Raw genomic sequence first — 16,439 nt, forward strand, 5'->3', positions numbered from 1 at the left:
ATTTGTAGATCTATGGAACTTGAATGGGAATTGAGAGATGTGAATTGACATGGTTGTCACCAACTTCCTCTCTGAACTTAGGAAACAGTTCATTTTAAAAAACATAATGCAGTGCTGTCTTATGCTTTTCTGTAGAACTTTGTAAGTGTGAAATACTGTTAAACCCTTTGTGTAACTTCAGCTGAGATTTCAGTACAACAGCTGAGGAAGCATTACAGTCTTCCAAGGTGGGACATGAATGTTCTGTCTGGCCAGCAAATACATGTAAACACAACAAATGGGTTGGAGCAGCCCTCTCTCCCACAGCCCTGCCTGTGGAGTCCAGAGTCAGTGCTGTAGTCAGATTGCACAATTTGTGAGGTTTGAGCAACAGAAGACAAAATTACACCCTGTAGGGAAATATGACACACAGGCATGGTATATTTTCATGTTTCAGTGTCTATAGATAGCAAAGTATATACCCACATGTAAAAAGTTCATAAAATAGTATAGTTGGCCTGATTTTCAGACATACACACCAAATGGTGATCAAGGCACATGTATGCAGAAGCACACTATGCATAATTCCCTATTTAGTTTGGGCAGAGACTCACTGTATGTTTGATTTAATTGCTTGCTTATTCAGTTACATTGATTGGTTATTTGTAGCAAGAGATGCTCAAACTAGGTGCCTAGATGTTCCCATCACATTTTTTAGTCTTTCTCTAATTTTGGGATCTCCTGACTAGCTAATCCCAGATAAAACTACTGATTATCCTGTGTCTCTTGCCCAAATACATGTGGTTAGACTAAAAGCCAGTAATGCTGGTTCACTTTGCTGCTGTCAACAAATTGATCAGTCATCTTGCCTCACAGAGCAAACCTCCTGGGCTTTCTCAATATGAAAATTGATCTAAAATGCAATGTAGATCATACATTACTTGATGAGACTGTGTGTGAATATGGTGCAGTGATATTTACAATGTGGTGCATTAGCATAAAATGGTGGGTGAAAGACCATAGCGTAGGGCAGCTCGTTAACAATTGTTCTGAACAGCAAGTAAGGGAAAAACTAAGCTGTCTTCAGCTTAGTTGCACTGCCACTTTTAGAGGGAAAATAATAACCAAACATAAAACTCACCACAAATGGCAGTGGGCAGTCCATTTTAATGAAAAAACACATGACATGAAAATTGTCCCATTTCAACCCAGAATGCTAATATTGGTAATACAGGAATATGTTTCTCTGTACTTTCCATCAGTGTTGTTTGATCCTTCTGCTACAATATACTTCTGCTGTAATTTTCACCTTGAAAAAAGCCAAACTGGAACCTCACAGCTCCTGTCCTTCTTGTGAGAGGCTGTGCACTAGGAAGAACATATTCAAATTTTGTTCTAAAGCACTTTTGAAAAATACAAAAGAAAATGTAAGTTATTTTTTTACAATTTTCATTTCTTTGAATCCACAATACTACAAATTTTAAGAATGTGTTTCTACTGTTCTAATGTGATTAACAGTACTGCTAAATAAAATCAGATGTATCTTTAAAAAAAATGTATCCTTCTTCCTTTTCATTGTGAGCCAATTATTTTCCATCCATAGAGAACAAGGGAGAATCAAAGCGGCCACCTTATTTAAAAGAGGTGGACCAGTATTAGTTCCTTTTAAATTAATTAATTAATTAATTAGTCTTTTGCTGCTCTAAGAGTTTTATTCCTGAATCTGAAAAGCCTGCTCAGTAGGTGCTGAGGACAACTCAGTCCCGTTGCTGTTTGTAGAAACTCTGGCTCCTGGTAACCTGTTTACTGAAGGTGGTGTTGACAAGTGTTACAGTTACAGACTGTTTATGAAGGAAATTAAAGTCAAATATCCATCCTTCCTTTCTCTTACTGACCCAAATCTCTATGGAGAGAGCAGTTGGAAAGTTGTATGAGAAGATACTTGCTTAATTATTTTTTCTTTTTTTTTGACATTAAAATATTTTAACTTTGTAAACAGGACATATTGCTAGTCTAGCCACATGCTTGGAATTTAAGCAGCATGATAAAAACCTCAGAACATAGCATTTGGAACAGCAATTTTTATTCATGCATCTGTGTAAGAATTCTTTTAAGATCCAGGGGTTCAGTTACTTAACAAAACTCTTGAAAGCATGGCTGAGGATGTAATTCCCAATTATTGCTGGAGGAAGACTGACCTGAGTTCGGATTAGAAATTCTTTTCTGTTCCCTCTACTTATCTTCTTTTCTGAAAACCAAATCTAAGACAATTTTCTTTTCCTTTCCTCTGATAGAAATTGTTACCCTTCTGTCTTTTTTCTCTCATTGATATTGACAATCTAGGGAGATATTTCATTGATGTTGCTGACTCCCTCAGTTACTCAAGGAGAGATTTCCTTTTCTTAAAAAAACCCCAAAACCAACAACAAAACAACCTTCTGATCTATACTTTCCCCAGTTGCTCTAATTTGCTGGGAAAATTGTTGGCTTTATATTTGTGTGCAACTATGTTTGTTAAATATTTTCTTACTGTTTTTCTTTTTGTTTAATTGTCAAAGTTTCTTTTATTTTTTTTAACAGACAGCTCTCTTTTGCATTCAAATCCTTGGATTGTCACACACTTAGTACAGTAATGAGAGAATGCAGTATTAGCTCTAATTTCAGAGGTTCTGCTCCATGGGCATCTACCATCTCAGAGAAGCTGTCATCTTTTTCCTACCATAGCAGGTTACCCTGTTAGAGCTTCTACAGTAGCAGGGGTTGGGAACAAGAGATAGAGAGACATGAATGCAGAGACCCAGTGAGTCTAAGCTTCTGCTGTTCAAGAGATCAACCTCCCAAAAGTCTTTAGGATACTTTTTTGCTTGAAGCAGTAAAGAAAACCACAACTTGTCACTAAGTACATTGACGAAATGTAGCTGCTAAATTAAAACAAATTATTTAAATACTGGTTTTTAATTTTAATATTTTTTGTTTTAATTATGCTGTTAAAGTTTGAAATTAATGTCTTAGTGTATTCTCTGGCTATGTTTAAAGTCAATTATCTGAATTTTGCATTACATCATGAATGAAGGTAGCAGCAAAATAAATGTAAATGCTTTGTGCTTCTGGATGATACTGAAGTTACAAAACAAGTCCATTTATCAGCATTTATCAGACTTGCCTGTTCATTTTGAAATATATTGACTTGTCCTTAACTTCTGATTTGTGTTTGTAGAATGCAGTGCTGGATGTCTAGAGCTATGTGCATTTTCAGTTACAGTTCTCCTGGCTTGCATTTCACTTACTATAGTAATTTTCATTAACTTTTTTATCTTCCAGCACACATGCTACCGAAAAAAGGAAAAAAAATCTGGCCTAGTTAATGCCATTTCCTGGCAGTGGCAGAAGCACAATATACTAAATATTGTTCATGTTGCTTATTATGTTGAGATCTTTGCTATGAATAGCTTGCATAGTACTTTGAAGGAACAGAGGATTTAGATAAACTGTTCCTTGTTCAACCTACATGCCTGTCTTTCTTCTAAGATAATTTTTATTACAATAATTGTGTTTCAGAGGGGATTGCACTGTAAAGATGCTGCCCTAAAACTCGGGGGCCTTCAGAGAGGAACGAGGAGGCAGCAAGGAAAGAAGCCCTGCTTCTGAGGGGGCATAAGTGTTGATACAGGTCTTCAATTATCAAACCCATCAGTGGTGAAATTGGTTGGGATAGAAGGAAAGATAAGAGCATAATTACTTTACTTAATGGTGGGAAATTAAGTCTTATGATTTTTAATACAGCTTTAGAACATTTTCTGGTTTCTTATTTCTGCTTTAATTTAGGTTTGTAGTCTTGTTTTCATGTTGCATCTTATCTCTGTTTATTCACAATTTTATAATTTCTCATTATAGATGCCCACATTTGAGATGTTTTGTTTCTCTGTCTTCAGACAGTTGCTGAATGAAATAAATAATAGGAGTTAGGAATAAAAGAATAAAGGCAGGAATTAGAAATAAAAATATCATTATACAATTTTAGTTATATTAAATTAAATATATTTACTAAATTTATCACTAACCTCCCTCAAAATATTTCCTGTGATGTATAGTTATAGGGGACTGAGTAAAACCAGAATCTTCATCTTGTACTGGTTTGAGTTTGCAAAACTGGTAACGAAGAAAATCAGGGTTTTTTTCTAGGATGACAAAATGAGGTAGTTGGTTTAGACACTTAAATTTGAAGTCTTTTGTGGTACTTTAGAATACTTTTCAGGGTAGAGTTACATTCTATGAGTTCTCATAAATAAAACTCATAGGTATCTCTAGTATTTACTAGGATTATTAAGAAAAATAGGTCTGTTTCTGGAAAAAACCCTCTTTTTTACAGAAAGTGTAAATTTTTTTACATTAACACACTTTAACCATGGAAATTCAGAGTCTCCAAAGTTCAAATGGCGACCTTGTAGTTCTCCTCCTCTACAGAGATTAACAGTTTTATAGCTGTTTGAGAGGGTAAGAATCACATCAATTACAGCAAGTTTATCCTGCATTTACACTAAAGAATTGTTCTAGTAATTGCACTTTTCCAATTGCTTTAATGCCAATAAGGATTCAGAAATGTACATCAATAATGATACTGAAAGTGTGGTTTAACAAAGATTTCCCTGCTGTTCTTTGCAGGCCAAGACACTACATGAGGAGCTTTTCTCTAATAAAGAAAAACTATAGAATGTCAGAGCCTCTTCTCATTGTTTCTTTAGAGTTTTCTTCTTTAAGATTTCAGTGATAGTAACCTGACCTTGATTCCATTCTAGTTAAGAAACAGCTGAAAAGCATGCTCTAGAGGAGAAAGAAAAATACCTGAAATGTATGTAAAAAATTAGTAAAAATCTTCTTAAACTCTTATTTTAAAAATTGGTTAAAAAATTCATTTTACTCTGAATAGCAATGTTGATAAATGTGTACAGGTAGCAGGAGGTCTTTAAGAAAGACGAATTGCTGCTGTATTACAAAATAAGTTTCATAAGAAGCTTGGAAACAAGAGTCCAAAGCAAATAGCAAAGCTGATTTCCACTGAGAACCATTCTTGCTTTTAAAAGCCTCTCCAATGACTCAGTGTTAACCCAGACCTTTCAGCCTGTAGGTCTGCCCTCCTGCAATTCCTGAGAACACCAGTCCTTGGCCACGTTACAATCCCAGACACTGCATTTCTGCTAAGAAAACAAGCAAGCAACCAGAAGAAATTTGGACATAGCAACAAGTTACTGCAAGGTCTCCAGCACTTCTTACATCTTATTTTGCTCTCCCAGCTAAGAATAGCTTTTCTCTTCAGTCTCTGGAGGGGAGGGCTGATTAAAATTTGGAGTGAACCTTGAAAGAATAGCAGCTCTCATTATTCACATGTCGCTTTCTGAAACCACAGGGCATCTGTATTGTGCTTGTCCAGGTGGGCTTGTTCCTTTCTTGTAGTTCTGTAGGTATGCAGGTCACATTCTTACTGGTGTGTTGAGGTGGTTTTTTGTTAATGTTTTGGGTTGAGGGTTTTGTGGTACTTGAAAATTATCATATTGCGTACTTTCCCCACCACCAGTAAGGTTTTACTTGATCATGTTTGGACATCAGAAGGAGTTTCTTCACAGAAGGGGTTGTTAAAATTGGAGTGGACTGCCCAGAGAGGTGATGGAGTCACGATCCCTGGAGGTGTTTAAGGAAAGCCTGGCCATGGCACTCAGTGCCAAGGTCTGGTTGACAAGGTTGTGTTGGGTGATAGGTTGGAGGCAGTGATCCCAGAGGTCTTTTCCAACCTAATTGATTCTGTGATTCTGTTCTCCTAGGTTAAATTCGTGAATGCAAACTTGTGAGTATTTTTTCTTTCCTCCTCTGTTCATCTTTGCCATTACCATTTTTATTTGAAAAGTGAATTGTTGTCCTCAGTGGAGATACTAATTCCAGAATTCCTACAAATTTTCTAAGGATGTCCAATGAGTACCCTAAAGCATCAACCAAAACACATTGGAGGAACAATCCCATATGTCAATTTCCATTTCTAGATACATCAGTAATTACTGCATGGTGCTAAATAAATTCTAGATACCTTATGATTCACTATTTCCAGTAATACCACAAAGTTGCCTGAAATAAAGATAATTCTTTACCATTAGTCACATAGCAGGTGTCTGTCATAAGCATTATGTTGCTGGATGTTTACTAAATATTCTGGAAGACTGAAGGTACTGTTTTTTTCTCGAGGCTGTTTTTAAAAGAAAAATAGGTCTGTTTCTGGGAAAAAAAACCCATGTTTTTTACAGAAAGTATAATTTTCTAAAAATTAATAATTTTTGATATAAAACCTTGTTCCAGGGTTTGGATACTAATAATGCTGGCACTGGTCTTTGATTCTCCTTCAGAACACTGTAAATCCAGCTTCTCCGTACATTGTAAAATGTGCAGTTTTTCTTCCTTATGAGACTCCTGGCAAACTTTATGGTTAATACAAAGACATGCAGCAAATTAGGCGTTTATAAAAACAGCTGAGAAACATTTTTTTAAAAGGATAAAAAAGGAATAATTTACTTTAGAGGGTAGTTTTTTACTTTGTTAGTTTCAAAATAACATATTGTTTTCAGAGCACAATTAGTATCTGGTGGCCAGCTACTATATATATTTACAAAGTGTTTCTTATCTCCCCGTTCTTTTGGATTGCAAACCAAGAATAAAAAAGCCACCTTGCTTATTTGAATTAAATTTTATTGCCATACCTTATGTAATTTTTACTAATTTTTTGACTTCTTGGTGTATGGTGAAATACAAATCAGTAATCTTCTTGGTCCATTCAATTAATATTTCTCATAGCAGGATTGTGTGTCATAGCATTTGGCAGTGCTTAGTTTAGCTAATGTCCAGATAATATGCTCTGAATGCATTGTATTCTGGCTAAGTAAGTTAGGCATTTCAGTAGAAACCAGTGTGACTAATGTGCAATATCAAATTCTCTAGGACTTGCAGTTCTATATGTGCTTGAAGAATGCATGCATAAAGCATAAGCCATTTCATAACCTTGACCTCGGTTGCATCACAGCATTTTGTGCTGGTGTTTGCACTGGAAGTGACCTCGGCACCCATGGGTGACTGATGTTCTCCACCAGTGTGTCCAGTTCTTCATCACATTACCTGAAAGCCCTCTGGGGAGTTCGGCTTCAGCAAGGCCTTTTCACTCATGTGGGCTCTCCAGTATATGAGTGAAATCCTTCTTAGCCCATTTAAAGGATATCTTCATGTTTGGGAAGCACAGAAACCTGTCTAGTTTGATAGGGTCTTGCACAGGAGGCCAGCATCTAAATACCACTACAAGGAATGCTTAGAAACAGCTCTGCGTAGCAAAGGGCAATGACTGCCTGTGATGATTGCTCTAGGCAGAGCTGAAAAATTACTTCTTGTTACCTGAATTCTTCAGGACAGAAACTTTTTTCTTCATATAGATAAATAATATAAAATGCAATTTCTTCTAAACTAAAAAGTGAATGCAAACTTTTTAAGATCATTAGAAATAACTGTTTTCATGGGAGAGACAGTAGTGGATTAAATGTGAAACTGAAACAGAAAATCTAGACTCCTTTTCCATTTACGTTGTGAACTGATCTTGTTATATTAGGCCCAAGACTTTCTCATGAGGGGTTGAATAAACTAAGACCCAAAGACCACTGGAATTAAGATCAGATCAAGGCATTTGTTAAACTGACCTGACACTTTCCTTTGTTTCTGACTTACCAGTACTATGTATATGTCAACTATTTCAGGCTTTCTTTATGATACTCTTTTGACTATTCAAATAGTAACCTATTAAGACTTTTAAGAACCTTGCTGGCAGTATGCAGAGATTGAGTTTGGTAAAATGATGCTTTCACAGTAAAATAATTCTAGTGTAATTCATCCTTCCTTACTGCAGTGTTGCTTTCAATTGTGGAGTGGGACTTGGGAGTTAGCAAAGCTGGTCCTTGCTCCGTCACTCTCAGGACATGGTATCTGTTATATACAGAAAGGGTTTTATTTTCTGGGTCTGCCCATTTAGCAACATTTTAAAAAATGAAAGGTTTATAGAGGAACAAAGATCCCAGATGCTGTGTTCTTGCTCTGACTTTTTTTCCCCTCTTTGAAATTAGTTTTGCCACATGATGGTCTAATTTACATTGTAAATTGTGTTCACCCAGCTTGGGGGACAATTAAGATATAAACAGGTGTTCATAAAAGTATAATTTGCCAATCAAAATAAACATTAGATTCTAGGGATTTCTGATTATCATCTGAATGATGGGAATAGGACAGTGAGTGAGGGATCATTTTCCCCTGAAAGTGGGAGGGGAGGGAGGCAGAAAGGTCTTTGAAGATCTAGTTTAATTGATTCCTAGATGTAACCTGCTTTTTCAGCTGGGGCTTTCTGGCTTCCCTTCAAGATATGGAAATGATGAAAGACAAGCAAATACCAGCACCTCAATAAATGATCCACAAGTTCTTTCTTTCAAGAGGGAATGTAGTAAATTCATGCAGAATAGAAATTAAGAGAAGTTTTTAAGTTTACAACAGCAACAAATGTAAGGACTCGCCTGAATTGTTGTGGGATGTTCTTTCCAATGAATATTAACATAAATACATGTTCTGTCTGTTTGGCAGTGTTCTTAGCAAGAGAATATGTCTATACTGGAAGATGTTTATGACTTTTGTTCTGATGCATACCGTGGGCCCTGGCAAAAAGGAAGACTTCTCTCAGAGTGTTGGCAATGAGCAGCCATAGAAGCTAGTACCTCTTCAAGGGAGAGCTGATTGGAGATAACTATGCTGATTAGAAAAGTACAAGAGGTTTAAGTGGTTCTCCTGAACTTGGAGACTTCAAGTACTATTGCCCATGGTTTTTTGCTCACAGCTTGGAAAGCTGGCATAGAGCTACGCAGTCTATCTTCCTGACTTCTCTGCTGGCTTTCCTATTTTCTCTTTGTTCTAAAGGTACCAGAATCAGTAAGGAAAGCCAAAAGAAATCTCTGTCAGCTCTTGCCTCTGTTGTTGCATGTAGCTTTCTGAAGAGCTGTTAACTACATCTAAAAATGGAGAACTGAGAAAAGGAAAGCCAGGGAAAATAAAGACATATCTGTAAACTGTAGCTGTAGAAATACCAGTATTACAGTAGCATGGAGAATGTCGCTCCTCTTGTGTATTGGATCATAACCAGTAAGGTTAGTAGTGGTATGTAGCAGTCATTCCTTTTAATAAACTTCTTAACCTGCAGAAATTTTACATTATTATCCTGTGACATGATAGCAACAGATCTTGGGAAGTTTATCTTAAACCTTCGGTTTCAAATCATTGTGAGTAGGAACAAAAGCTTCCAAGCGAGGGCCCCTCTCAGTGCAGCACCACTCACTAACCCCTTGTGTCCCAGCAGGCTGTGGAGGAGCACGTGTCCTCTGCTACCCACGACAGTGCTGGCTGTGACCCAGACTGCAGAGGTTATTGTTGTTGACTCATTGTTGGCAGGTTAACAGAAGGTTTAGCATTGGTTTCTCTGTCCTGCCAGATGAAATGTTGGGCTGTGTAAGGAATGACTAGTGCTCAGGTTGTGTTCAAGGCAAAGCCAGTCCTTTCTTTGGGAAGAAGATGGAATATCTTTTCCCTGGGCTAAATGCTCTGGGCAAGAAAACAAAGCACTCACCACCACCCCACCATCCAAACTGTTCTTCTGTCAGACAGCAACACCCTCAGGTTCTCTGGAACAGCCACAATCTGTGATATTCAGCTTGAGTGCAGGTCAGATCTTGAGCAGCACAACACCCCTTAAAATCATGGATGCAGGCAACCTCCATATGACTGGACCCATTTCATGCTTAGGATCAAGTCAGTACCAAATTAATGTTTCAAGCTTTCAGTGCTCTTCCTTCCCTAATAGCTGTGTAAACTTTGGAGTTTTCTGGCTGCATGTTGAATATGGGAGGTTGAAAGGAAGAAGTCTGTACTTCATCGAAGTCTGGAAATCCTGTCTGTGTTCTTAACATGACTTGTTAAGCACTTTGGAACACCTTACTGAATATCTCTGTATGTGTGCTGATACAAAGTAGAAATCCTTATAATAAACATCTTGCTTCTAGAGATCACAGAATCATTGAGTGGCTTGGGTTGGAAGGAACCTTAAAGATCATCTCCAGCTCCCAAGTCCCCTGCCAGGGACACCTTCCACTAGATCAGGTTGCTCAGAGCCTGTTATCAGGAACATCATTATGGGTGCCTAATGAGAGGTATCAGTTTGTATAGAATTTTATTGTTATAAACAGAAAAAAAAAAAAACATTTGATTTCTAGAGGCAGCGTAAATAGTATTTTCTTCATTCTTAAAATGGCAAAAGTGTCAGGATAAACACTTAGTAAGATCATATTGGTAGGTCAGAATCAAAGCTTTCAAGTCTACTGTGTCCAACATTATTCTCTAAATTGTGTTGACTACTTCTGTATGGCAAGTTTTTATATATCCTTTTGGGTTTTTTTTCTTAATTTTTAATTTAAGAAAAGTTAAAACGTTTCTCAACTTTCAAAGTGTATTTTTTAATAAAGAACATATTTGGTAATGCATATATTTCCCTATATAAAAGAATTTACCAGCCAGTCATGCAATTCTATTTCACAGTGGAAAGCGACACCATTAATCCTTTGAAGTGACTGGGATAGGACAATTCTTAATCACAGAAGTCATATTTATCTTGGGCAACTTCTGGAAAGGCAGAGGGGGAACAAAAAATGGAGCTTCATCAGTTTATGAAAGGAATTGTATGAAGTAATTTCCCCTAAACAAGACTGAACATAATGACAAAAAGTCCCACGAGCCTTGTGGGTTTCATAAATGAAGAGTAATGTTGGGTAGCTTGTCTGAGTTCAAGAAGTGTTTGGACAACATTCTCAGGCACATGGTGTGACTCTTGGGGTATTCTGTGCAGGGCCAGAAGTTGGACTCAATCGTAACTTCCCTTCCAGCTCAGCATATTTTGTGTTTCTCTGATCTCAGTCATCATTACAAAGAGTCTTAGTTTTATTTTAGCCTTAATTCTGGTGAACCTAAACCAAATAATTATATCAACATGTATTAAGAACTGCTATTTTAGATCTACCTAAACTGAACTGAACTCTGAAACTACTTTTATTTATTTTTGGGTTGTTTTTTTTTTTTTTTTTTGTTTCCCTTTGTTAGTAGGTCCTTGTGGTTCTAAGTAAAAAGCCATAGCTGCCTGATTTGTAGTGTGTAAATTTCTGTTCTTCTGTTCTCTTTAGATAAATACGGGGCACCGGTCACAGTTGACTGTATCAAGCACAGAGATGGGAAATCAAAGGAGTCAGACTTTGGAAAGCAGCCCTTTCATGTCAGACCTGCTGAGCGATGTCCCCTTTGCCCTCGCACCACATGTGTTAGCAGTGCAGGGCACCCACAGTGACGTTCCTGACCGACTGCTCACCTACGACATCAATGAGAATTTATCAAGATTTTGGTATGACTTTACACTTGAAAATTCAGTGCTTTGTGATCCATAATGTTCTCTTTAGCTTTTCTGCTTCTGTCAAGGAACAAGTCTTAAATTGAAGATAAAGACTTACTGTAATTGACTTAATATTTTGGGGGCTTGCCGCTGGTATATCAAAGGGATTATTATTCACAACTGTGATATATTTCTTAGCTTTAGGTGAACTATAACTTAGTACATTAAATATTCCATTTATTTCCAAAGAAATCAAGCCTCAGTAGGAGACTGGCTGCTGGTATCTACTTCCAGTAGGTAGGCTGCAGACACAAACATTTCATTACTTTAAGAGGAAGTCTATGTCTCAACTGTTTTGTTATTTCAATTAGTTACAAAACACATAGATCCTGTTACAGATATTAAGATCACCTCTTAATTTTGTAAGATAGAAACAAATATTAATGCTAAAGCAGTGCTGCTTGCATTACTGGACAGAGAGCTTTTCAGTGAAACCAAGTTTTAAAACTCAGAGTTAATTACAAGCTCTTAAGTAATCATTAAGACTTAATAGAATTGGTTAAACTTACCAATTTCAAAGTGAAAATCAGTTGCTTCCTTCCCTTTTCCAGTAGATGGTATTTTGTCTGTCTCATTTTGTGCCTGCCTGGAGAAGTTGTCCCTGCCTGCCTGTTGGCTGCTGTTTGTTCTCATTACCACATGTGTTCCTGATTTATATAGAGATCAGCTTTTCCATTTTAACCTCTTTGCCCCCTGAAGAAGGAAATCTCAGGACACGTACTTTTAATGGTCACACCCTTCTTTTTTTAATTTGTGTGCCAGAGGTACAGATGGCAATGTTTAACAACAGGAAAACATTACATTGTTTCTTATCCAACTAAATTAAACTGCTAAATACCTAAACACACATTTTCACAGACCACTGTGTCCCCACTCACAAGCTTTGAACATATTTTTACCAGCTAAGACCAGAGCTGCTCTTCCACCAGCAACAGCTCTCTGATGTCACGTCACGATTTGTGATGAATGTGTGACCTGTGGCACGCACTTGTTTTCTCTCTTGCGGTACAATATATATATTGTGATAAATGTTGGTGGATATTTTCCTATATTTTTTATGTTCTTACACTCTTGTGGTAGCTTAAAGTACATATATTTTCAGACTTGGATCCTCTTACAGTATTTGAGATAAATACTGTAAAATGATGAAGAAATTACATTGTGAATATGTCTTAGGTTGTTAAATATCCATGTTTTAGATTTTTTTTAAATGTGCATATTTAATATTTTTGAACAGCTATGTTCTTAAATGTTTTGAAGGTATTGTTTCAAGGGGAGTATCTGTGCTGCACTCAAATAAAAATGCCAATTAATAATGAGTTATTTTTTATATGTGAGAGTTATTATGTGGTTTTACCTATATTGTTTACGACAGCTCAGACCATTCAGCTTTCATGGGAACTTGAACTTGGAAATTCAGTTTGAAAATCTTTTCAGTGTCATTTAAAAATTAGTGTCCTTCTAATAAAATATATCACACTCTCATATGATGGATTCTGTGTGCTGTGTTGGTGACTTGCAGTGGTTTAGGTAGCATCCATGACACTGCTTGGAGAATAGTGTGGCCGGGAGCTGGGAAGTACTCAGGTACTCAGGCCTTATAAAAGGAGGAATTAATTTTATGACGTTGTTTAGAACTGTTTTGTTTCTTAAGATTTTAGTTAACACATACCCAAAGCACTAAAATAATTTTAATTATTATTTTATATCCAGCAGTTAAAAGATTGATCATTCTACAAATAGCATGTTTCCATTCAAGCTGTCCATTTTGAATCTCAAATGTTTCTGCAGTTGAGCTGGTCTAGAAGCACTGCTGAAGACCAAACAAACTCACAATACTGGTTCTTTATTTGCTAGCTGACTTGGAATGTAATTTTTTGCAATAATTTTTTGCCTAAAGTTAGACAATTTATCTAAAATAATTACATCTTGTCAGATTTGAGCTCTGTTGCATTCACAGGTGTCCTTTCAAAACGAAATGAGCAGCAAAGGAGATTAGAGAGGAGATTGTATTCACCATGATGAGAAATGTGTACAGTAGGTTTAGACATTTGGTCTTCGTCTTTAATTGTCTCCTGTAAAGGGTAAAATTTCTGCCCAGCAAAGTACCACTAATGAGCAAGGGTACTGGGAATGTATCTCCTGAGTGCCCTCCCCTTAGCACAAGCTGGGGCTCAAACCTCTCCCATGCTTGAGAAAGTGCCTAAAATTGGATTGATGCCTTATGGCACTTGTTCAGGGGTAAATCAAAGAACAACTGCATCCAAAGCAGCCTGACACAAGGCTGACTGTCCCTTCAGACAACTCCCTGGTGACAAAATCAGAAATGGAACCAGACAATGTTGTGTCCAGCAGGTCAGTCAAGGTAGTGGTTACAGATCTGGTTTCTGCTGTTTCTGTAAAGTGTGATCCAAACCCTGATATGACAGTCAGCAAATACACACTTGTGTGGTCACAAAGGAGAGTGTTTCACCCTAGAACACCTACAGAAGAAATGCAAAGAACATACTCACCATGGCAATTACAGTATCTCAAAATAACACTAAGTTTATTGCATTTTTAGCTGGGGAACTTGTTATGTTCACAAAAGCACTGAAGCAGCCTCCTGGGCAAGATGAGCGGGTTGTTCTGAACAATAGCATAAAACTGGAGCTTGAAAAACTGCCCTCCTCCCCACAACCACCCTTTTGTTATGACATGATAATCCATCTTGCTTTGGGTTTTCTCTGCTCAGCCTAGTGACTAGGGAGAGGAACCAGAAGTGCAACTCCTAGGGGTAACTCCTTTCCTTCCTGAGTAACTGCAACTCTTCCACTGGTGACAGCGCAATTCCAGATTAACCAGATTTCTTTTTGGAGCCAGAGAGTGTACAACAACAAAAAGGCAGAATATCCTCCTTAAATTCCAAAGGTAGACTCCTGTTTGGTGCTGTAGGAAGACGAAGGTTTAGTAAGCCAAGCTGAGTTCATTCAGCCTACCCTGCTGTGCTGCAACTTTTCATCAACGTTAAGCCTGACTTTCTGTAATGAGCTCACAAAATTAGAAAGCATGTGTGTTAGGCCAGACTTCTTCCCATCAATACATCAAATTCCTTAAACTAAGAAAAAAAAATTTAACTTCTTGTATCCTCCATTGCAACTGTGTTCTTTCTTTACTAGTAGATATTTTTGTACTTTGAGTCTCCTAGAGAACTACAACCTCTTCTTTTCAATGTCCTTCTGAGAGATGAGTTCCCACAGACCCTTTCTTAGCTCTCCTGCCTGAATCACAGCCATGGAAACTGAATGAAGTGCAGATGGTAAGAATATGATGACACTATCATAGTGGTGATCTGAATCAGGACATAAATCAGTATCATGTCCCATAGTCCTTTTTGTGTACACGTAGCAGACAGCACAACAGTGCCTAATGCCTCTGTACATTAACATAAGTAATGGGAGATAAGCAGTGGACCACATACTCGTTTGAACATTTTGGAACATCTTAGTCTGCAGCCTTCCATTCAATATTCTTTCTAAATTGTGTTTTACTCCAAAAAATAGTCATTGAATATTCAATTAAAGTTTACTTCCTGATGCAGTATCAGAGTAGCTCAAAGAGCTTTGTTGTATCACAGCTCAATGTTTTCTCTCTTCTACAGAAGCAAAAATCCGGTTGTATGCTTCATAAAATAAACCAGAAGTTGTAAAGCTGTCAGCAGGTTATGATGAGATGTTGGAGAAGCCTTTTTTTAATTCTGTAGCAAAAGAGAGTATCTAGTGATAGAAGTGGAAGTTGGTGACCCCAGAATGATGCAGCAGCTGTAGACCAGAGACAAGAGAGTGCTTAGTTCTCCTAGCCAATTCACTTTTCCTTGCTGCAAAGATAAAATAAACTCTTGAGATCAAAGATCTAATTTACAAGGCTGTCCTCTCAAGTCAGCTGACACATGTACTTCAGTAACAGAACATAAAAGAAACTGCTCACAAGCAAACAAAAAAAAAGATGAGCCTTGATTATAAACATCCTTCATCCAACTCTTTGTGGCTATCAGCATTATGGTTAGAGTAGCCTCTCACATCCAAATGCTCATGTAAGTGTTCTGGGAGGTCAGCTTTGAGCATCCATCTAAATCTCACTGGAAAATAAGCAGATGGGCTCAGAAAACAAGGCCCCAGGTGGAATAGGCCATCACAGAGGTGGGAATTACTTATTTAAAGCAACTGATACTAGTAGAACTTTAGTCTGACCTTGTCTCAGCCTTTTTATGAAGAGTTCTGCTATTTGTCTGTTTTCCTTTAGAAAATGAAGCAATGTGTGATATGCTGTGAGCTGTAATGTAATTACAGCTGAAATGTAATTTCCTTTTTCACCTGTTTTTAAAAACTATTGGTGATCTGCTTGGCTTATTCTGCTCTTAGAGACACTTCTAGATTCCTGCATTTTGTTCCTTTAGATTCCTCTGTGTTTGTCTATAGTATGTTTAGATAGGGCTTATGTAGAAGACTTAATATTTTATTTTCAATTTATTCAAAGGATCTTTTTGTTGTTATTTCACTTTTATGTCTTCTGCAGTTTGCCTAGTTCTCCTTCAGTTGTCTCTCAAATAAAAAACATCTACACTTCTCTATTTGTCGGGGTGGAATAGAACATATGCATTAAATTTATCCCAGAAAGGACTGCCAAATTTTAGTTCAGGTAATAGTTCAGGTAATAGTACTTGCAGGTTTTACATATTAATCATAGTATAATTATGGCTAAAAGGGGACACATCGGGTTAATGTTCACTGTCTTCTAATGTAATTCAATTCATGTTGTAATTTAACTTCTGTTTTGGGGGCAAAGTAGGAAAGTGTTGTAATGGCAATTGATACTGGTTTAATAGAGGAATTTAAAACTTCCTTTTTACCAGATGTAGTTTGCAGTATATGCA

The 16,439-nt window shown here is 37.1% G+C and overlaps 1 protein-coding gene across 2 annotated transcripts in view; it reads left to right on the forward strand.

The window, feature by feature from the left end:
• UMAD1 (UBAP1-MVB12-associated (UMA) domain containing 1) overlaps positions 1 to 13,012 on the forward strand; it is a 78,726-nt gene extending 65,714 nt beyond the window's left edge. For both annotated transcript variants that reach the window (XM_030264720.4, XM_012571497.5), the window contains exon 4: positions 11,265 to 13,012. In XM_030264720.4, coding sequence (XP_030120580.4) covers positions 11,265 to 11,522 — 258 coding nt within the window. In that variant the 3' untranslated portion in view covers positions 11,523 to 13,012. The remainder of the gene's footprint in view (positions 1 to 11,264) is intronic.
• The last annotated feature ends 3,427 nt before the right edge of the window (positions 13,013 to 16,439 follow it).

This window comes from Taeniopygia guttata, chromosome 2 (assembly GCF_048771995.1).
Source record: "Taeniopygia guttata chromosome 2, bTaeGut7.mat, whole genome shotgun sequence".
Taxonomy (NCBI): domain Eukaryota; kingdom Metazoa; phylum Chordata; class Aves; order Passeriformes; family Estrildidae; genus Taeniopygia; species Taeniopygia guttata.